This window comes from Passer domesticus, chromosome 6, assembly GCF_036417665.1.
Source record: "Passer domesticus isolate bPasDom1 chromosome 6, bPasDom1.hap1, whole genome shotgun sequence".
Lineage (NCBI taxonomy): Eukaryota > Metazoa > Chordata > Aves > Passeriformes > Passeridae > Passer > Passer domesticus.
The window spans coordinates 53,158,384-53,181,340 of record NC_087479.1 but is presented as its reverse complement, the minus strand read 5'-3'; the positions used below and the strand labels follow the sequence as shown (position 1 = coordinate 53,181,340).

The 22,957-nt window shown below is 47.4% G+C and overlaps 1 protein-coding gene across 3 annotated transcripts; it reads right to left on the bottom strand.

The window, feature by feature from the left end:
• Positions 1 to 1,083: 1,083 nt before the first annotated feature.
• On the bottom strand, positions 1,084 to 17,058 carry CDHR5 (cadherin related family member 5). 3 transcript variants are annotated; one of them, XM_064425653.1, is made up of 16 exons: positions 16,602 to 17,058; positions 16,245 to 16,420; positions 15,231 to 15,281; positions 14,815 to 14,907; positions 14,590 to 14,688; positions 13,360 to 13,470; positions 12,845 to 13,021; positions 12,395 to 12,485; positions 11,142 to 11,239; positions 10,612 to 10,818; positions 9,986 to 10,102; positions 9,399 to 9,471; positions 7,269 to 7,429; positions 2,495 to 6,407; positions 2,010 to 2,291; positions 1,084 to 1,747 (listed from the first exon to the last, which is right to left on the bottom strand). In XM_064425653.1, the coding sequence occupies exons 1-14, from the start codon at positions 16,678 to 16,680 to the stop codon at positions 5,820 to 5,822; spliced, it is 2,121 nt and encodes a 706-aa protein (XP_064281723.1). In that variant the 5' UTR covers positions 16,681 to 17,058; the 3' UTR covers positions 1,084 to 1,747; positions 2,010 to 2,291; positions 2,495 to 5,819. The 3 variants fall into 3 exon arrangements, with proteins under 3 accessions (XP_064281723.1, XP_064281724.1, XP_064281722.1); XM_064425654.1 differs by having other exon boundaries at positions 3,001 to 6,407; XM_064425652.1 differs by having other exon boundaries at positions 2,010 to 6,407.
• Between the last annotated feature and the right edge of the window lie 5,899 nt (positions 17,059 to 22,957).

Sequence of the window (22,957 nt, the reverse complement as noted above, 5' to 3'; positions counted from 1 at the left end):
CAGCACAGCCCTTCTACAGTGTCCCCATGGAGCTGACACTTCCCAGCACTCCTGGCTGGAATTTGGGGATCCCAGCACAGCCCTTCTACAGTGTCCCCATGGAGCTGACACTTCCCAGCACTCCTGGCTAGAATTTGGGGATCCCAGCACAGCCCTTCTACAGTGTCCCCATGGAGCTGACACTTCCCAGCATTCCTGGCTGGAATTTGGGGATCCCAGCACAGCCCTTCTACAGTGTCCCCATGGAGCTGACACTTCCTGGCATTCCTGGCTGGAATTTGGGGATCCCAGCACAGCCCTTCTACAGTGTCCCCATGGAGCTGACACTTCCCAGCACTCCTGGCTGGAATTTGGGGATCCCAGCACAGCCCCTCCGTAGTGTCCCTGTGAACCTGGCACTGCCCACCATCCCTGGCCAGGCTTGGGGTTCCAGCACATCCCGCTGCTTCCTCAAGCCCCCTTTAACCAGGATCCTTTTTTGGGGTGGGAGCACCCAAACCCAGCAGAATTGGCTTTAACCAATTCTGGGGATCTCCCCTCTCCCCTCCTCACCAATTCCTGCTGCCAAAACCCAGCCTGAGGCTCAGCTCCCCATCCCCTCAATCTCTCCAAGGAATTGCACTTGGATTTCCCGATCCAGCAGGGCAGCAATGCTGTTCTCCTCACTGTGGATCTTCATTGCAGTAATTGCTTAAGGAATAATTAAAATAAATTCAAAGGATGAAGAGACAATAAAGAAGAACTGCCAGCTCCAGCCAAGGGGTGCTCAAGCCCCTTCTCAATGACCTGCTTAAAAAAGAATAATGTATTGATGTGATCTTAATTCATTTGCATTGGTTCATTTGCATTGGTTAATTAATCAAGATCTAGAGAAAAACTGCAGGATAGGAAAGAACCTTTTTAACCCCAAAACTCTTCTAGGAGATGTACAGGGCAGGGCTGCACTGCACCCCCAAACCAAGAAGATTTGAGAGAAAAGACAAACCCAGACTGAGATTCCTGGGAGATTGGTGCAGCTTCTGCCAGCCAGAACAATCCTTGGTCTGAACACACACCTGGGAATCCCAGGAACCTGGGGCATCATCAATGTCCTCAGGAGCCTTTTTATTAAAAGCAGATTTCCACAGAGAATTAACAGAATACAGAAAATGAAATGCAAAGGAACAGCTCCCCCAGCCCAGCAGGCTGCAGCATCCAAAAGAAAATGAACAGAAAGATGAGGGATTGGGACCACCACCAATCCCAAATCCCGGGTGTGGAATCCCACTCTGCCTTTGTTTATCAGGCACTGCTTCTCTTAGTGCCAAACCCTTCAGCTTTGCTCCCAATCCACCGAGTTCCCAGCTGTGGCCACCAAGGTTCTGCTGCACTGTGTCCACGGTGGGATCCAGGGAAGGAACCACGCAGGGTTTGTCCTCTGGGAATGCTGCTGAGGAAGCACAGGGGCCTCACCTGTGCCCGCAGCCCGAGGGAGACTCTTCCATCTCTCCCAACAGCTGCGGCCGAGCTCGGCGTGTCCCGACGCTTCCCGCCACAGCTTCCTGGGGAAGTGTCCCTAAGGTGCCACCAGGAAAGGAGCCTCTCACACACACAGTCTTGGGATCAGGGGAAGAAAAGGAGTTTTCAGTCTTTAGCATCTCCCACTCCGTCGGCGTTGATAGCAAACATGGCCTCAGCCTCGGGCAGGCACGGAGAGTCGTAGATTTTACAGATCCTGGTCTCGCCTCGGCCTTTCCGCAGGTACAGCCTGACAGGGAGAGGGAAGGAAACAGGTCAGGATGGACAGGCTACTCGCAGAAAATCATCCTACTCCAGAAAGGGGCAAACAGAGCTGTAGGAACTGCCCGGGACGTTCATTTCCCTGCGGACTGAGGGCCCAGAGTGGTGCTGAGCTGAAGCACAGGCTGGGCCTGCCATGGACAGAAACCCCAGGAAGTAAAAGCTACTCGGCCAATTCCATAAAACATTCCCAGCCCAGGCTCCTGGGATATGACCATCTCTTGTCTCACCTGGTGGTGAAGCACGGGTGATGATCTCCCCTTCAATGGGTTTTTTGGAATCTGCAGTGGCACAGCAGCTGCCCGCTGTTACTGGGAACATGCTCAGAGATGTTTCTCATAAAGAAAATTGGATGAGCAAAAAGGGATGTTTTGTTTCTTCACAACTGCTCTTAACTCATAGACTCTGCCTGTGACTCATGGGGCTTTTGTAAGCATGGGAGAGACAAACTGTGACCATGGTGTTGATGGGTGTTGTTTCTCCATCACATGCTCCAGAAACTCATGCAGGACCTAGAAGGGATACATGACCTTTTATCTCCCTAAGAAATCTGTTACTTTTATACCTGAACAGTTAGGATATTTATCCCACTATAAAACCCATAACACCTTCGTAAAGATGTATAAATTCAAGCAGAACACAAGCATAATATGCTGCCTCACATGTTTCAGCTAGTCCATTAAGGCTCATCATACAAGTGTTTATCTCAACTTACACCAATCAAGGGGAAACCTGACACTCCCATCTGTGTCCTTCATTACAGCAACTTCTCTGTGCAAAAAGGAATACAGTTTCTGTTCCAGTACTACTACTGGCTCATTTCTGCAGCCTCAGTTGTTGTTATAGTTCAAAATTTGTTCCTTGGAATTTGATGGTGAACTGCTGTTATTGTTGATTGGATAAAATATGTATTTAGAAAAAGGAAAGGCCAAAATTTGCTTAAAACCTGTTTGATGGAGTTGATCCTGTTTCTTTAAAGTTCCATTTACTGCTTATGTCAGCTTCATTTCCACGAAGACTCAGCAATCAACTCATGAAAAAATATATCACGCAAACTGGAATAAAATCTAATTTCCTTTCTTTTTTGAAGAAAAAAGTATCCCTTTTGGAGCTAAGGCTGCTCAATATTTAAGGGGAATCAAATTAAAACAGGTCTTTTATCTCTGACTGTTTATCATTTGGAAGTTTATAGATGCTAGATCATTTTGCAATCCTACATACAAAGAGAAGGGTCTCCAATTCTCTTCCATCCCTTCAAAATGAAACCAACAAGTGTTCTCTGCACTCTGGCAAGCCATGAACCAGAAGTATTTTTCTCTCAGAAGAAAAAAAGCAAAAGGATGCATTTGCTGTCAGTTATGCCCATGACACTTGATGAAATCCGTGAGGTTATTCAGTTCTAAATGGAGACAGAATTTGAACAGAAATTAATTTTCAGACACCTGAGCATTTTCAGTCTGTTTCTGTTACTTCCTGCAGGTAAAATGTCTGTATTTACTTGATTTTTCCAATTCCCTGCTTGCACCTGCTGGCTTCAATTCAGCTTTAGAGTTTCCCCTGGCAGCTGAGAGGCTTCTTTTCCTTCTAGAGGCTAAAACGAAGGTGAAACAGGCACATGCCAGGTCTGTGTTGCATCAGGAGAGGGTGCTCAAAGCTGGCAATCCGTGAGGATCCTCTCCCTTGGCATCTGTGCCACTCCCAGCTGTAAAACCTCAAATCCACACTTAGCACGGCCACACTGAAATTGCTCTTTCTCCCCATGCAAATTTGCTGACCAGCTTTTTATAGCTCTGCATTACAAGCATTAAAAAAGTAACATTCTAAGCTGGTACAGAAATAAAACAGAGCTTGTCTGGGGATGGTGTGAAAGACATTTCTTATATCTACCTGTAGAGTTAAACTTCCAAAAGCACTTGAATTTCTTTGGAGTAAGGATGAGACCTTCAAGATATGTAGATATTTATTTGCCATCAAAAAACACTTAAGCTGATCCAATTTTCTAAAAACATTTCTATCAGTACATTTTTTTTTCTTATGCAGATGTTTATAAATGAACATGATTGTTGCAGAAGGATGCAAAAACTCTGTCACCCTTCCCAGCCTCAGCAGACAAACCAACCCATACAGATGGAGTGCAAGCTCACATGAACTTGAACTTAAAAGGCTAAGTTTTCTTCTTGTTCCTTACACATTTTTCTTAATTTCTTTCCAAAAAGACAGGAGTTAAGAACACAGGATCTGGAGGCTTTAACAGGCAGTAACTGGAAGCAGCTGAGCTCTGCCTGCTGCCAAGTTTTATTATTGTGCTTCTCCTCACAACAACCACCACTTCCACAGACACAATATTTACCAAACATCATCTCCTTTGGAATCATACACCCATAACCCTGAAAAACACCAAATCCCGTGGCTGTATGTCCTGATGAGACCTGGGAGAAAACAAAGACTGTTTTGATGGGACCAGTCCCATTCTCAAGAGCATGGGAAGCACGCTGGTGAGGGGAAGGAAAGCACCAAGAGCTGAACACAGACTGCAGTGGTAGGGAGCTCGTAAATCAGCGTGCCAGCAGCAATCCAGAGTACACAGCAGCTGAGGGAAGGCAGGCAGGCAGCAGAGCAGTGACAGGAATGGACCACACACAGCACAGCCACCAAGGAAACGGAGCAGAGGAGAAGCACTCCAGCTTCTCCCCACAGCAGCAACCCTCCCACGAGCAGCATCAGCACGGCGGGCAGGCTTGACTTCAGCCTTGCTGGTGGCCAGAGGTGTTGGGTTAGCAGTGAGCAGCTGCCAGCATTCTCATAATCCTGTGGAAAATGCTTCCTGGAGATACCCCAAAGCTGCTGGAGGGATTCTTTATACGGCAAACACTGGCTGCACTCCCCACCCTCCATTACCACTCTGCAATTCCCAGGCAAACAGCATTGCTGCAGGAAGTAGGAAAGCGTCCTGGGCTTGATCTGCAGCACAAACACAGCTCCCAAAGTCCAGGAGGCCAGGGCAGCATTCCTCAGAGACAGGAGAGCAGGAGTGAGCACGGGAACACTGGGACAGGGACATGAATGGCCCAAGAGGATAACAGCCTCCCTGGGAATCACACGTGCTCTGATGTTCCTGCAGACCCCAGCAGTCACTCTTTTGTTTCTTTCTCCAGGAGCAGCATAAATCTTGTGCTGATGATCAGAAGATGCAAATGCACACAGCCATGCTCTCAGCTGGTGGAAACCAGCCCAGCTTTTGGCTGCCAGCTGGGGAAGAGATTGGTGGGAGATGCAAACCTAGACAACAGCATCAAATATTTCCTTCCCTCTGCTAGCTGGAAACAGAGTGCTGACTTGGCACTTGAAGACAATATCTCAGGAGCTCTTTGGCTGACACAGCAGATAGACAGTTAAAGTACTGCACAATTAGTGGGTTTATGACAGAGAAAATTGATGACAAAGTCCTTTACGTGATCAGTCCGTGTTTACCAGTGGCAAAGGAAACAGCAGGTCCTGAGCATGGAACCTCCTGGCTGGCAAGACAAGGGCGTGGTGGCACATTCCAGATGTTTGTGGTGGGAGAACAGAGCAGAGCCAAGCCCTGAAGTCAGCTCCTGCATAGTCACAGGAGCACCTGCAGGCTCAGAGGGACTTGCTGACACCCTGCTGCAACACCCTAAAGGGAAGAGCCAAACACTGGACTGTGCCACTTGACTGCTCCTGTGAGCTGGGCTCGCTGCTGCCAGGCCAGGCCAGGCCAGCTCGGCTGTACCTGCAGCCAGATGAGGAGAGGTGATGTCAAGGGACCCAGGGGGAACAGGCAGGAAGGTGGAAAGATGAATCGCTTCACCCTGAAAATCCTAAGTGATATTCCAAGGTGTCACTAAAGGGTTAAATTAGCTGTAATCTCTTCTGGCCTTATTTGCTGCATTCAGACAAGCAGGACAGATAACCTCACCCTTCTGCATTCCAGTTTTCCCCCTGAGCAGAAAGATGGGCTTCATGTCAGCAAAGAAGCTGAGATTGTCCCATTTTTGGGAGTATGTACCCAATTTCCTTTACATCTCAGTGACATCTGTCCCTGCACCTGTGTGAGACATGTTGACTGTCACCTCTGCTGCTGGGAGTGACGAGCTCTCTGAGGAAAAGGACACTCCCAGCCCTCGGTGGTGACCATCTGTGTCAGAACCTTCTTCCTCCTCCTCCTCCTCATTCTTCTGCAGATCTTGGTCACTGTCATCATCATTATCATCATCTGCTGCAGTGTCCTCAATCACTTGAACCCTCTCTCCAGCCTCGGGGTCCACATCAGTCTTAAACCACACAGCTTTGTAGCCATCATCTGCCACGTGCCTGTCTGTTTTGAGGATTGACTTCACTTCTTTCTCCTGTCCAGCCTCTTCTTCCTTTTCTTCCTCTTCCTCTTCCTGGTCAAAGATGACAGTGGAAGCTATGGAGCTCTTTGGGAGACTCTCTGTTTCCTCTGCACTGGAGAAGTGTGAGGCAAGTGCTGGCTGCTCTGGCACAGGAGTCTCTGCCCGGACACTGCTGGTTTCTGATGTCTCATGCTGCTTGGTGCTCACATCTGGCTCTTCATCTTCCTGGTAATATTTGTTCTGGTGACCCCCAGAGATTTCCTTGGAAACCTACAAGAGGAGAGACACATTGTGACTGTAGTGACAGGAAAAGTGGGGCAGGAGGGAAGGCGTGACTGCAGTGACTGAGCTCCTGCTCCAGAAAGTTCAGCTTGGTTTGCAGTTAGACCTATTTGAAGCCAGGGAAAGCTGCAGATCCCTGGAAGAGACGTTTTTTATTGGCTCCATTTCTGGAGTTTTCTCAGATAAGTGGGCTCGTTCTCCAGGAGGGCTGAGCACCAGCATCACACACGTGGTGGTTTGTACCCACCCCATTCTGGGTGGATTCAGTGGGATTTCTGTCACTCAGGGTGGAGGACTTTTGTTACCCACCTGAGCTATGTGCTCTGCACTCAGGTCTAGGCTCCTGGCAGGCCCAGCCTATGGCACAGACCAACATCTGGTCAGACAAACTACAGCCTAAACTTGCAGTGACCAATCTGCCAGGGACCTGAGAGGTCCAAAATTAAATAGCTCAGGGGCAGACAAGTGTCTGAGCCCAAATTTGGGGATCTGAAATGAAGGGACTTTTCTGTCCTTTTATTATGGATGATGGACAGTGGTTTATACCTCAGACAGGGGTTTTTCAGAGACTGTCCCTGATATGTGCCAGTTTTGTCCTAGATTTTGTGCTCCATGGAGCTGTGGTGCTCTCCTTACCATGTCTGCTCATCATCCACCACACAGCTCCAGGGGCAGAAAGAGCAGCAGCAAACACCACCAAAGTGATGTTACCTCTGCAGACTTTGTCTTGGGAGTGATTCACCACCCTCACAGAAATGTGAGGTACTTGGGCAGCCCATCCATACTTCAAAGCTTCCTCAGATCCCACTTCCTAACTCTTAGAAGTTCAGGTACAAAAAAGGCACTTACCTTTTTCTTCACCAGGTATTTGAAAGGTTTTCTGTACCACCTACTGGATTTCCATATCAGCACTCCAAGGAAGACTAAGGCAATTAACAGCAGTGCTGCTAATGTGCCCCCTAGGATAGCCATGTCCTGAGCAGTGTACATCTTGTCAGAGGGGGTTACAGCTGCAAGGAAAACAAACCAGTGTTACAAAGCCTAAAACTGGCAGGCAGCGCTTTCCAACACAACCCTTCACTGTGGGAGAAGCTCCAATCAATTTTTGAAAGGCAAGGAAGCATCCTGTGCTGCAGAATGTGACAGTCATACATCTGATACCACAGAAAATCTTTTTTTTTCTGTCCTAAAATCAGAGGGCTTCTTTTTTAATGACACAGAATATTGTCATTTCCAATAAATTCCATGAAGTGGAAATAGCAGCCATTTACAGGACAGTGACTTTTACCCCATGATTTAACTAAGTTAATAAATACCCGACTGCATCAGGCAAGCAGGTGCTACATGGAGTAAAGCTATTTAGTTCTTTGACTTTCCCACTTCACCCTTTTACACCAGAATGCAAAATGAGGTTTGATTGTACGTCTGTGATGAAAATGCAAAGCTTCCTTTCATCTGGAACATCCTTTCCAATACAGATGAGCACATAAGAAAAAACCCAACCAGAATAGGAAATAGGAAAAGCATTAGAGAGTCCCCAGGACAAGAAATCCTTTCTTGCCCTTTCGTAGCTGTAGCAATATTGCCCAGACTGCTCAGGAGCAGCTTCTGCTTCCAGCCACTGCTCAGGGTCAGGTGTTTGTACAGAGATTGACACCAGAGTGGAAAGACATTTCCATTCTCAGCTTTGCTTGCTGGTGGTGGGATTCTTTAAGTTTCCCAGTTTCATTTTGTAGCGTAAATGACTCTCATTAATGATTGATGAAACAAGGTTTTGTTCTCCTGCTGACCTGTTTATTATAATGGAATTGGAGCGTTCCCTCTGCATTTGATTCCGCCCTCAGTTTATCATTAACACCTTGGCAAGGATTTAGGACCTCAGGGAATTTTTGCTGCTTAATCCTGTCTCCTGGGGAGCCACAGCCCACAGAGAATCCCAGAGCTGTGTAATTCTGCATAGTCAACAGCATCATTGCTTGGTGTGGCTTAAGCAGCAAAGGCAAAATTTCAAAGTTGCCCAGAATTGTTGGCACATGCTTGGAGCATTTGTAACTCTGTGAGCTCACACATGGACTAGTTTTATGCTGGGCTGTCCCCTTAAATGGGGATTAAGTGATTTTTAGCTGTGAAGTGGCACTGCCTTTAGGGAATCCAAATTTACACCCAGGAACCCACTTGTTTTTCCCACCCCACAGTGGTGGTGATCAGAGGGGGAAGTGATGGAACTTCAATCACACATCATCATGAAGAATCCAGTGGAGTCTGGGCATTGTCTGCCTATCCTGAGATAAAAATTCATTGGTATTGGTTCAGCTTAACCCAAAGCATAAGAAGTTTCATGAACTTCAATCCTAATTTATTTATAAGACCAATTTAAGAGTCATTTCTCAGCAGTATGGAAGTGAGAGCTGTTTTCACATTGACAAGGTTAAAGAGTAGCCAGAGGGTTATGTATGAAGCGTCATGTCTCTCTTATTACTCATGGGCTGTTTCTCCTGTAAGACCATAAAATTCTGGTGTAAAAGACCCTGACCTGTCCTGACCTGGGTAGAAAAGCTTGGCTCATGGGCAAGCCTGGCTTTGGGGCGTGCCAGCTGCCCTCTGCTCTGCCTCAGACAGGCAAGAACATTGCAGTTTTCTCTGTGTTTGGCTAAAAAGGAGCAATGATGTACCAAGGTCTCCTTTGCCATGAAAAGACATCCTGGGTTATTTCCCAGCATGAACCAACCCCAGATTTAGCTTTGGAACAACAAGAAAAGACACTCCAATACACAGCACCACTAAAGTCTCGGAAGGGTGTTCAAGGCATGTGGTGACTATGCTGTGACAATGCTGTTGGGGTGTTTTCTCTGTAGGGTTGGGGTTGGCCTCAGCCCTGGCCCACAGACTTCAGCAGGTGACCCGTCATGGCCAGTTTGCCACAGAAATAGAAAAGACTCCCCAGAGCAGAAAACAGAGACCACCCCTGCCCCAGCCTACCTGTGGCAAGGATGACCTCCACCACAATTATGGTGCTTGCCTCCTGCAGGCTCAACACATCTTTTCCAACAGCCTATGGGAACATGGGAAAGAGGTGGCTTAGACTTCCAGAACTCCAGCTCACTCTCAAGGTCTGTGGGAGGCCCTTTGAGGAGAAAGTACCTTGTCCCTATCCTCACCACAGCTGTTCACTGTGGCTGCACAGCCTGGTCATAGGAGAACAAGAGCTCTGAAGATTCTCTGCCCTGGGAGTGGATGAGCTGAAGCACATCCCTGCTCTGTGTTCAGCTCCCAGCACAGTGCAGAGCTCAAGGTCTGAGGCAGTGTGGGGCAGGAGCAGCAGGTGTTGGCACCTCTCTGTGCCTGCCTGTGGAGCTCCAGCAGTGCTGTGGCCAGGCTGGTTCTGACAGCCCCACAGGACATGGCACAGTGCCAGGCAAGCCTTAGGCAGGCATGTGGACAAAGGGAACATCCAGCTTCTTACAAGTCTAAAGTCACTGACTGCTTCTTTGACCCAAGCAACGAGAGAATTTGGATTCCTTCCCCTTTCCACACCCCTGGCAGAATACCCACAAAAGGTGTCCTACCTGGATGATCACAGTTCCTGGGGACTCCAGCACCTTGTTGGTCAGGATGAGCCCATCCCTGGTTATGATGAAGTCAGTGCTGTTTTTGAGATAGTACTCCATGTTGGGGTTGACTTTCTGAAAGGCCAGAGAGGGGGTGATCAAACCTCACCGTGCTTCACATGCATCTTCCCAACAACCCCTTGGCAGGATTTGTCCAAAACACCTGAGGTACGAGCAGGTGTGGAGAGTAATAAATAAACCTGGGCTGAGCAGGTGAGAAAGGCTGAGCTCAACTGCCTTCACCCTGTTGCTCAGAGGCCAAGAATATATCACAAAAACATTAAAAAAAAATCCCAAGTCTTAATCCATCTTGTGTTGGCAACTTTAGTACCTGCCTAAGCAAAACACACCTATGGCAGTGATGTGTGTGGGACTGGCTTTGGAAGAGGGGAGTCCAGCAGCTTGTCCCCATTACACCACACCATAAGTGGTTCTGGTACCTGTGGAATTTCCAAGGGAATATAACATGGAACACTAGAGGACAACATTTGTCTGCCTCTCCACACCTCCCCTTCCTCGTGTTTCCTGATCCTGCTTTAAGCCTGAAGCAGTGAGACAGAACACAGAGCACTTTAGTTTCTTACATCAGGGAAATCCTGATCCATTGCTGTTATCACCAGGGGGGTGGAAGGATCTCCAGCTTGGTAGACGAAGCTTCTCTGAGGCAGCCCAACAAACACCATCCCATTGTAGACCCCCTTCTCGAAGTAGGGCGGAAAGTTGCTTTTATTGATGACCTTGATCTCTACAGTGGCTACAGAGTATTTCCTTATGTTGCTGACCTGGGTGGCCTGGAGAGAAAGAGAGAGAGATGCCAGACTGCTGCCCCTGATGAGACATGAAAGGACAAGCTCGATCCAAAGCCCGTTGCAATTCCCAACTCAGCAGAATGTGCCCAGGGTGAATTTCCTTTGCTGTCACCACCCACACCTGAGGGGGAACTCTCAACTGCAGCAGGAGCTTTGCTTGTGAGTGGGTGTAGGACACAGGTCAAACACTGGGCCCTTCAAAATAACCGAGTGATTTTTGAGGTCCCTGACTCCTGTCACAGCCAGGCTGCTGCTTCCTGGAAACCCAGCTGTACTGGGTGGCTGGCTGTAATGTCATCACTTACCATAACTTGCAACAGAAAGGAATCTGGGGAAGTCACTATTTTGTTCATGGTTAGATTCCCTGTGTCTGCATCCACTGAGAACACTTCATTTGTATTCCCTAGAGAAAATGCAAAGACCATTCAACAATCAGATTCCTTCATAAAGTGACCTGGAGCTCACAGACTAATTCTTCCACATCTTAGTGAAAATACCCTTAAGGATTTTTCCTTGGGTAAATACCATTTTGCTGTTTTCCTTGCCTGCCTGGCTGCTCCAAAGAATGGGAGTGATGACCAAGCATGCAGAGGGACACATTAGCTATGTGTGAACCTGATTAAAAGAGGCAGAACAACAAAACTTTGCATTTCCAGTACCTAGGCCTACAGATTGTCAGTCTAAAGTATGATAAATGCCCAAAGCCTCTGGTGCAATTTGAGGACTGAAAATCTCCATCCAGCTCCCAGTCTGCTCTGGGAATGCTTATTTCTCTCTCCTGATTACAAAGGGAGTCTAGACACAAACCTTGTATTTATGTACAGGTAGAAATCAGATTCCTACATGTGTGGGAATCATGGAAAGACCTATGTTGGATACATGTTGTAAGATAAGCAGAACTTTTAGTTCTCTTCCTCAACCTGAGACACTGTGGGCTCTCTGTTGACAAGGATCTGAGTCATTGACTGTGGGGAGGGAGGCCACACTCCATCCAAATGCCAGTGGAATTTAATGTTCTTTAATTCATTTGGTATCAAGAGGATATTCACAATTGTGCTGCCATGAGGCATAATAGGTAAGGGGACAGGAATACTTCATTTGACCAATATGACCTTTGCCTTGATTCTTTTGGAATCAAGACTATAACAAGGCAGATGCGATAGTGGAAATGTGCTGGGGAATAAAAACAATTCTGGGCAATGAATAGAAATTGGGCTGATAATGTGGGAATTTTAGGTACAGCTCAAAGACTGCATGAAAGTAGCATAACCAGACTGACAAAATCACATCTAAAAGCTTAAACATAAAACATGTCTCATCTCACAAAAAACCAAAATCTTTTTGAAACGGATTTCATTGAGATCGGTTTGTAGGACTGTAGTTCTTTTTTTTACTTCCTTTCTGTACAGTCTGTTTCTCTACTTAATCAACAGTGTTCTGTGGCTCTAGTTATATTTCTGTGGCAGAAACAGAGGGGCAAATCCCAGGCCCTCCCTCTTGGCAGGCACCACAGGAGAATGAGCAGCATTCCTTGTGGAAGCTGACAAGGTCTACTCACCCCCAACAATTCTGTACACGATCCTGTCGTTGATGGTGTAGTCAGGGTCCACAGCATAGATGGGTCCTGGCTCCAGGAGGAGCGGGCCCGTCTGCAACAGCAAGGCAAACAATCACACACCACGAGGCAGGACCAGATCAGCAACTGGAGCTCTCCCAGCCCACAGCAGATCCCATGGCTGTGCCTGGACAGAATGGGATTTATTGCTGGGAGGTGTCTGTGACAGGGTGGAGGTGAGACAGCCTTGAGCTGGTGTTCCTGCTCTTGCCTCTCCTGTGATGTGCTGTAGGAGCAGACACCAGCATTGCTGCTTGGGGTGGGGTATGATGAAGGCTCCCTGTTCTGCTGAATCATCTGCATTATACTGGAGACCAGCAGAAGCTCATGGAAATGATTCAGTGCTTCCCCCTGGGAAGAGCCCCGGGGCACTGCCTGAGCCCTGCCGCTCACCGCCATCTCGGAGATGTTGACCCTGCCGGAGTAGGGGCTGCTGATGCAGACACTGGCGTCGTTGTGGAGCTGGGTGCAGGGCAGGAACCAGGGTGCCCGGGTGTCACTCTGCTTGATGGCGATGGTTATTGTCGCAGTGGCCGTGTTGGTGGCCTCAGAGCTGGTCACAGGCCTGTCCTGCCCCCAAGGCAAAGCACACTCGTGAGACACAAGCTTCACTGCCAAAACAAGGGCCCATCTGCACAAAAGCAGTGGAAGGGGGCCCTTTAACCAGTGTCACTCCATTCTGTTTAATTACAAATGTATGTGAGAGTAGCTAAAGCAGTAGGTTATCTTGTTCTGGTGACAAAAGTGGGCTGACTGCAGGTCTGTCACTGGAATTATGGACAGGGAAAAGTGGCCCCCCTCCTCCCCCTCAGGCCCACCCTCCCTCCTGTTATCCCAGAGATAACAGACATCCTTCAGGTAAGAGGGACCATGCAAACGAGGCATTCTGTTCTTCCCAAACCACTTACCCTCGCATATAAGAGCAATGTTGCTGAATTAAATTTGTCATAGTCCAACGCTGTTTGTAAATAAATTTCCGGGTTATTAACTCCTCTTATGGCAAAATAACCGTCTGTGTTCTGGCAAGGGAAAAGGAAAAATCCTATAGCAGACTCAATTACAGACACATTCCAAATCCTTCCCATTGCTGTCTTTGTCATCCCAACTGGGCCTTTTATCCTGGGGACCTGGATGAGGGGCACTGTGGGAATGTCTGATCTACTTAATTTTTGGTACTGCACACTGGAGTTGCCTGGCTTGACAGAAAGGTTTGTTCTGGTGGATTTCCTCTCCCAGACCTCCTGCTTTAACTGCTCACCTGCTCAGCAGCTTCTGGATTAAAACCTCATTTATTTCCTATATTTAGCAAGTTGCCAACAATCCTTGATTTTGGGTCCCTAATAGCCAACAATCTCACTTCCATGCACAAAAAAGGTCAAAGATGGCTCAGCCTTTGAGAGCTGGCAGGATCATCTGCCTTGGCCTAATACAGCTGGACTGAAAGAAACTGTAAAGCCGAGTTGAAATATCATGAGTTGCATTTTACTCTATAACCTTCTGCACTTGCTTTGGTTCTCCTCTAATCTTATGTCTCTGAATTCCTAAATCCCTCTGGATTTACACCAATGTGAATGCAAAGTCTGATCCCAGAGCTGAAAAACTGGTGGTTTCTGTTCACAGAAACTTAAATTCCCTGGGGATATAGAGGTAACAGTCACTGTCTGCTCTCTCCACAACACTTTTCAAAAAATGCAAACATACATTTGATTTTTCTCTTGAATTTCCTTTTGATTTTAGTTTACAGCCAGCCCTTGCACTCCAGGCTGGCATTGGTTTAACTGTGTGCACAACCCATCTCCTGTGCTGCTGTTGGCAGCTAGGGCAAGGACTGCTTTCCTCATCAGACTCAGTGCAATTCTGAGCTCCCTGAGGTACAAAGGTCTCCTGATATATTTACAGATCATGCCACCAAGAGTTCCCTGAGTCATTACAGCTCTGAATATTCTAGATGAAAGTTTAATCTGTACAGTGCATTAAAAGTGTGAGCCATAAGAGAATTCAATCCCTGCAGGACTGATGGCTCTGTTTGGGTTTTGTAAAAGTTGAGTGAGCTAAATGCAGTGTAACTTCTCCTCAAAGCTGGGGCTCTTCTGAATCCAGCTTCTCCAGAGCTACTGTTTGTCCCCAGGGTTGCTCACCTGCCCTGTGGTAGTGAGTTCGTAGTAGATGGTGTCCAGGTCAGCATCAGAAGCAGTTACTTCTTCACGGGCTACAATGACTGTGTCCACTTCTGTATCCTGAAAAAACACATTGTTGTAGTCATTGTCTGTGTGCAATGGATTGAAGTCCTGTCCCTGCTGACCCTTCCTCAGTCCCACAGCACTCAGTGAGCAGTGTCTTCTTCCCTTCCCAAACCCCCTTACCTCTGGGACGTCCCTGGTGATGTTTGGCTGTGGGAACACAGGGGGATTATCGTTCTCGTTCAGAATGGTGACTAGGATTTGCAAGGAATCGCTCTGCAGAATGGGAAAATCAAGGAATCAAAGACAAAAATAGACTGCTGGGGCTTTGCAGAGTGACCAGAGGGGATGGTGTAAGGATGGGGACCAGATGGGGCTGGGCTTTGCAGCCAGCCCATGTCCTGGGGCAGGGTTGTGGGCTTGTTGCCACTCCTGCCCCCGGCAGAGCCTTGGTGCTCTCTGTGGCTATGAGAGCAGTGTGTCTGTCCACAAAGAGAAGGACATCTGCCCATCCCAGTGTGAGAATTAGGAAGAGCAGAGGGAAGCAGGTGCTGCCTGCAGTGCCTTGTCCCAGGACTCAGCTGCTGGAGAGCACTCACCTGGCCAGCAGGGTCCTTGCAGGTCAGGTACAGCAGCAGCACGGGGTCTTCCTGCATGAGAAACAAACCCCATCACTGTAGAAACAGCCCAAGAGTACAACGTCTGGCTAAAGAAAATGAGCCAAATTCCTGTTTTGCTGAATCAGAAACGCTGCTGGGCTTTATCTTATTTTCAGGTGTATCTAACTTTTCCTTTCTTTCCTTGAAGCTGGGATCTTGTTTATGGTGATATCAAAGCAGCCCCATCTTCCAGGCGCTCTCCCTGCAATTCCTGTAAGATGTTGGCAGAGCTAATCTGCCATTCTTTCTCACCTCAGGTGAATTCAAATAGATTTCTTTTAAAATTGAATAAATCAATTCTATGCACCAAGTACAGTGGCACCTGCAGGGTGTTAATTCAGTTGTTGCTTTTTGCTCAAATAAAAGTGGGGTTTTACACTGAAAGGGAACTTAAGGATGCCTGTGGCTGTATACAGAGCACTTCAGGGAGCTAAAATAATGTAGCAGCCACCTAAGTGAACACAATGACCTTTTATACAGCCTTTCTGCTTTACACAAGATGACAGAATCCCAGAATGATTTGGGTTGGAAAGGACCTTAAAGCTCATCTCATTCCAACTCCACGCCACCGGCAGGGACACCTTTCACTATCCCAGGCTGCTCCAAGCCCCATCCAACCTGGCCTTGGACACTTCCAGGGATGGAGCAGCCACAGCTTCTCTGGGAAACCTGTGCCAGGTCGTCAGCACCCTCACAGGGAAGAATTTCTTCCCAGTATCCCATCCAACCCTGCCTTCTGGCAGTATGGACTCACTTCCCCTTATCCTGTCATTCTAGGCCCTTATAAATGTCTCTCTCTATCTTTTTTGTAGGCTCCCAAACTCCCACAACTGAAATAACTTCTTTCCTCTAGAAACAGGTAAAGAATCCCTGGAAGACCAAGACTCCAGACTGAAACTCATTGCATCCCAGCATTATCCATCCATCCTTACAGCCTGCCAGCTAAAGGCTTACCTCATAGTCCACACACTTTGTCAGCCTCAGCTCGGAGCCCTCAATGGTGAAGAATTGGCCATCAGGGAAATTGGGATCAATTGTTAGGGTGAAACCTGGCTGCACATGGATGGTAGCCACCACATAAGGACATTGATTTTCAGGAACGCTTGGGTTGTTGTTACTGACAGAACATCCTGGAAAAAACAGGCAAATAAGACGCAAAATTGTCCAAGGATTCACATTATGAAGGAGCTGGGTGAGAGCTGTGGTCACGAGCTGTGGAACAAGGGGTCTTGGAGCATAGCAACCTCCCACCTGTAACCCCCTCCCGTGGGAGACATTCCTCAAAGACATGGACCTCGTGAAAGAGCTTACCGGGTTCCTGTGCTGAAATCTGTGCCAAGAGGGGCAGCAGGAAAAGTGCAGATATGAGAAGCCAGTGAGGAATAGCCATGGTGAGCTGCCGAAAAATCCCTTTAAAATCCCCTTTTCCAGCTAAGCTGATCTCCCTGTTCTGCCCTGTGCCCTTGTTTGCGTTCACCAATTTATGGCATCAAGAAACACCAGCTGGCTGTGGATTGCTGTGGTTCAACCTTTGCCTCTTTGCCCCATTGGATGACTTATTGAAGGATTTACCAGTCATGAAACACGATGACACATAAATCCTTACTGCTTCTTTTTTCTCTAGATTTTCCTATCCTAAACTCTCGGTGGCAACAAGGATATATTTGAAGCAGTTCAGAACTCAGAACCAAGCCTTTGCCCAGCTGAGCATGAAGCACAAGGGCTGGAACATGGGATATTCCCTGTTTACTCCAGTCTCTCCCACAGGAAAGGGGGAAAATTTGGTTTCTGATGTGCCAGAGATGGGGTCTGTATCCCACAAGGTGAGCAAGTGGATCCCAGCAGTGACAAGGCTCACCTGCAGTCCAGGGAATGCCCAGCAACTTTGTAGGGAAAACATGTCTCCTTTTACTGGTGGCTGCTGCTTGTAGAGATGCTTCCCAGAATCCCCTTCCAGCAGATTCCACACTAGGAGATCTTCAACTATTTGAATCTCAGCAGCTTCCTGAAGTTTTCAGGGGACCTCTGCTCTCACTGATCTTTTAAAATTCATTCTGATTTCAGGAAGTTCTCAGATGCTGCGCCTCAGCCAGGAGGTTATTAGCGGCTTAATGAAATTCAGGCTGTCAACATCCTTCCAAAAGTATTCCAAAAGGAATCTTTCCTAGCAGAGACTTCCTGTGGACCAAAATGAGCAACTGCCAATGTTTGTTCAGCTCCTCAGTAAGAAAATGGTGCTTAGGTGTGCATTTGAGTGGGAACAGCTCCTTTTGCAGGTGTCAGGTTCATTGTGGATGGTGAAAACTGCTGGAGCAGGATGGGCTGGGCAGGGCTGCACAGTACAGGATTGCAACTGAAGAGCCTTATTTTAGAGCTGCTCTCCAAAATCCATTGGTTTTACAGGAAAGCTGGTGTAGCTGTTCCATCAAAGTGGGGCAATCTGCCTGTGTGGCACAGGGATAGTACATAAACCTCATTAAGTGGTGGGAACAAATTATTCCTTGTGGAGTTTTGTCTTTAGTGGCTGTGACAAAACTGGGCCACCAACTCCAGCAGCAAAATGGAGAGGAAATAACTTTTACAGTGAGTATCTCTGTTGTGTAGCTCTCAGAACATTTTTTTGCCATAAGACCTAACATCTGGCTTTGTTCCTGCTGCATGAAGCCCTGATTCTGACCTCTGTGCACAGCTGCACTATAGGCACTCCGTAGTCCCAGCCGTATGTCCCACCATGCCTCATATAGGGGAATCCTGGCAAAATGTTCCTCCCCTGCATTCCTAATAATCCAAGACCTTGTAATGGAACCATCCTTATTCCAGTTTCCCAAAGAGCAGCCAAGGCACATGCACAGCTAACCGTTTTTATTTGGGATCAGCAGCAGGCAGCCAGGTGCCAACACAGAGTGGAAGGGATGTACTTCACCCAGGCTCCATCTACTGACAGCAGTACACACCCACATACATTTCACTTTGGATAATCTCAGAGGTTTCATTGGTTTTTGACTGCTTTCCAGGATTATTTTTATTTATTTGCCTATCTCAAGAATTTTTCCTAAGCAAGAGCTTCCCTGTTTATCTTCAAGGCCATACATGTGCAAAGCTCTCTCCTTGGCTGTTTCTTCCCCATCACCTTCATTCAGAATCATCTGTATCTTCCTTCATGTCTGCAACCAGCTGCTTAGAGAAGGGGCAAATGTACTGGCTGGTAATGGCAGCAGCCTCCCTGGCATCTCTGTCCGAGCGGCTGTGGGAAGGGAAAAATCAGGAACAGTGTTATTTCTGGGAACAAGAACTGCAGGAAGTGTGACAAGGCCACCTTGTGACATTCCAGAATGACTCCAAAGAGCAGGTCATGATCCCCACAGAGGGATCATGGTTGCCTGCTGCCAGGCACTCTACAAATGCACAGTGGTGTTTCTCTCCCATTGTGGCACAAGGCATACTAAAGGCCAGCCTTATTCCTCCTAATTACAGTGATTTAAGAGTGAGTTGTCTAAGAGAAAGTTGTTGGGCATTAAGAAAAGACAATGTCCAGGCTCTGGGACAACCATCCTGAGGTGTGTGTTTCAATCAGCAGCTGAATCCAGACAGGGCATCAAAGGCTTTCTTTCAATTTTAACCATTAGCTCACATTTCCTAATGAGACAAATAATTGCTTCAATCCAGAACAACAACCCCTAGGAAATGATTAAGAAAAGACATTATTTTGCTTCCCTGGGTTTTACTGTTTTTAACAACTGACTTTTCTATGGTTGTTCATAAAAGCCTTCTTTTTGTTTCAGTATTGTGGGGCTCAGAGTCACAGAGGTGCCCAATCTCTCCCACCTACCTGGTGTTCAGAAAGCTCTGGTACAACCAAAGAAAGCAAAGTTCCTCAGGTTTGTTTACTCCCTCTCTCCCCTGCATGTCTGTGTTGACTGGGCCAGGAGAGCTGGTTTAGATAAAGATAATTAATAATAATTAAAAACTCCAAACCACCACCACTGCAGAGCAGCACTTGCAGCTTGTGCTGTATCTGCTGCTGTGCTCACAGACATGGCCTCAGTGGGGGCTGCTGGCCCAGGGTGGCAGTGAGAGCCCCGGGTGGGGACACCAGAGGGTCCCTCTCACCTGCGCTTGCGGCCCATCAGGTTTTGGATGAATTTCTGAACCTGGGCGTTGCCTCTCATCTTGCTGTACTCGCTGGTGAACAGCCCATCCGAGTGCCTCAGAGACCTGTGGGGACAGCATGGGGCAGCAGCTGCACCTCCCAGCCCCGTGGGACTCCCACGAGGCACAGCAATGCCTCTCCTGCCACCACCACCACTAAGGGCCCTGTACCCCTGCCCTTCCCCTCCTCATCTTGGGCAGTCAGTGCTGGGGCTGGCTCTGCAGCTGGACAGCTCAGCTCCACGGGCAGCCCCTCAGGGCAGGGATCCCACATCCTGCTGGCCACTTCCCTGCTCCAGGAGGGCGGGTGTGGCTGGTGCTCACCTGTCCTTGAGGCCCACCAGGTGCTTGACCAGCTGCTGCACGTAGGCGTTGCCGTTCATCTTGCTGAGCTCACTGTGGAAGAGCCCGTCTGCGTGGCGCTCCATCCTGCACGGTGGAACAGGGAGGGGGAGTCAAAAGGAGTGGTTTAAAAACACACAAGAACAGCCATTAAACTCTGCTGCCTCAAAGCAAGAGAGTCCCAAACACACATGGGCAAGAACTTGTGCCACTCTGGCAAAGTTTCACAAAAAAAGGGGGAAAGAGGTTGTTTTAAAAATATCTTTATTAAACATCACATAGGAAAATGACCTGCTCTTTCTTTTACTGATGTAATCACCTTGCTACAAGGATGTGGGAATGTGGGGTTGTTGGTGATTCAGCACAAAAGAGTAGGACAAGAGACTGAAGAAGTAATAAACAAATATCCAGAGACACAAAGTTGAAGAGCACTTAGAAAAGAGTAGCAAAGACCAGACTCCCTTGGTGAACTTGGTGAACTTTCAGGGCTGGCTATTTCTGGTTATGTTTTCATGGGACCAGGCTGTTGGAAACAGAAACTCTCATCTTTATCAGCCTGCATAAGTGCAGAGGAGAAAAACAGACTCAAGTGTCCTTGTAACTGTGTTTTGTTTTGGGGTCACACATTTTTCTCTGAATTAAATAAAATTAACTTTCCCATCCTTAAGCAAGAAAAAACATTTACAGTATTTGCAGTCATTTAACTAAGCCTGTTTAGGGAAGAAGAAGTTCCATAAGCAAGCAGATGCAAGTTCAGGGAGGCAGCTAAAAGGCTGGGTTTTCAGCTAGCAGGCTCTTTGAACAAAAACCATGGAGAAAAAGAAAGCAGAATCCCAAGAAATGCTTACCTCTCCCAGGATGGCAGAGATGCTGAGAAGTGGGACAGGACAATCATGGGAATAATTACTTGCCACAGAGTTGTCATCATGGAAACCATGTTCTCTCCTGAAATAAAGCATGAAGTTTTGTGAGCAGCAAGACAAGTGGCTTGGGTGTGTGTCTGGTGCAGTTCACGTGCCCCACAAAGACAGGGATGTGGAAACACCACCACTGTAACTAAATAAAGCAGGAATGCCTGCCAGCAGAGATAAATAAACACCTGGAGACACCTGCAAGGGGCTTTCAGACAAAAAAAATTACATATGATGAACAAAATTCATTCACATATAGAGGAAGGGCTCATGTGTGTGCCCATATCCATCTATCTTCTCACCTTTCAAGAAGGAAAAATGAAATAACACAGATTTGCAGTCACAGCAGACTCCTCCTATTTTGTTTTCTTGCTGAAATAAAAAGAAAAGTACATTTTGTTTATCACAAGCCATGGCATGTTTCCCCCCTTTATTCCCAGGTGCTCACCCTTCCTCAAGGATCATGCAGCAGCTCTACCTGTAATTTATAATACACTCCTTTATTTTTTACCTTCTTCCTGCAAAGAAACAAACCTTCATCACTGTCCTGCAATCTCTCAAGATGGCACTTGCTAACCCCAAATCAAATCCTCCCAGTTGTTTTTTCACTTTATTCTGAAGCTAAACAGTACAAAGAACATGAAAGAAGAATGTCAGAGAATTCTGAACACTTTCTAGTCCCCACTTCTGGGACTGTTTGCTGCTCTGGAGGTGCTGCAAGATGAGAAGAGGCACAAGGAGAAAGGACAAGAGTAAGGGATTAATACAGAAATTTATTCACTGTGAACCACAGGGCAAATATTTAATGGAGGCTGCAGAGCAAACAGATGAGAGGATGAAAGAACCACAAGCTTAATCTGACACACACTTTGAGCTTCAGTGTTGTGTTTTCCTGCCTGATCCAGCTTTGAGGGGATGGAATAGTAAAGCAAGAAGGATATTTCAAAGATCAGCATCTTACTGGAGTCCAAACAAGGCAGACTCTGCAGTCCTGGGATGCAGGAGGAGCTGAAAACAGCCACCAAATCCTTGGGCAAGGGGCACCTGAATTCTGAGCCTGTCCTTCTATCTGCCCAACAGCTGTCACACAATCCCTTGACTCCAGGATCTCACCTCAGCATTTGGCCTCCCATGGGCTGGCATTTCTCTGGGAGCACCATATTAAAGAGACTATTTTAAACCTCATCCCTGGCTCCAGAGTTTCCCCTCTCTTCATAACCTTTCTACCTGCTAATCTGGTGATCAACTTCTCTTTTCTCTTTCTGGATATAATTTTGAGTCCCCTGGGTAGACCATGTTTGCTTGCTGAAGTTCCCAGGAGCAGTGATGGCTGTTGGGGAACTTCTCCTTCCTATCAATAATGATTTTTAAAAATTACCCACACCCCAGGAAGCAGGCAGATCTCCAGTGTCATCACTGAAGGGCTGTTTAACCTTAGCAGGACACTTCCAAGCTTTTAATTTTCTCCCCATTGATCCTGGTTTTAAATGACTGCAAACTCTTTGGCTAGCTGGGACCTTCAGCTGAAAGAACTACAACCCAAGCCAGCCCGGGAGCCCTGAGGAGGGAAACCCCCCATATTCCAGCACTGCTGCTCAGGGCATGGATGGCCTCATAGCAATGGCTCAGTGAGGCACCACAGAGGTCTGAAACCCACCCCAAAGTGAGAGAGAGGGGAAGGCAGCCCGTGCAGCCCACCCACCCCAGCAGGACTCACCGACTCGGGCTGCTCTGGGCTCACAGCTGATGCTCCACTGCCTGCTCCTCTTGGGGACCCCTATAAATCTGCAGCCTTATCAGGAGCAATTATTTGAGTAAAGATATGGATATGAGCAATCATGATTAACAGCAAATAATGCAGTGGGGTTGGAATGTCCCTTTAATTACCTGATCGGGTCATTCACAGCAATCTGATGGAATATTTTTGCTGATGGATAATAATTCCTGCTTCTGCCTATAATGACATTTGTTGGGCAAACATCCTTGTACCAATTGATTCGCTATGATTGTCATAATTATTTCCTGGCTTTAATTACCTCTTGATAGGAGATTAATCTTCTGTTCTTGTAATTTCATCCTGGCTTGGGCTATGTTTGCAATTGCCAGGATCTGTCAGGGAGTCCCTGTGTGCACCAGTGATTTGGCTGAACGATGTGTCACTTTTTAAGGCAACCATTGCCTGATCAGTAGGATCAGGGCTCACTTTTCCATGAGGGGACAACACCTTTTAAACTGTGGTTTCAACTGGGAAAGGTCTGCCAAGCA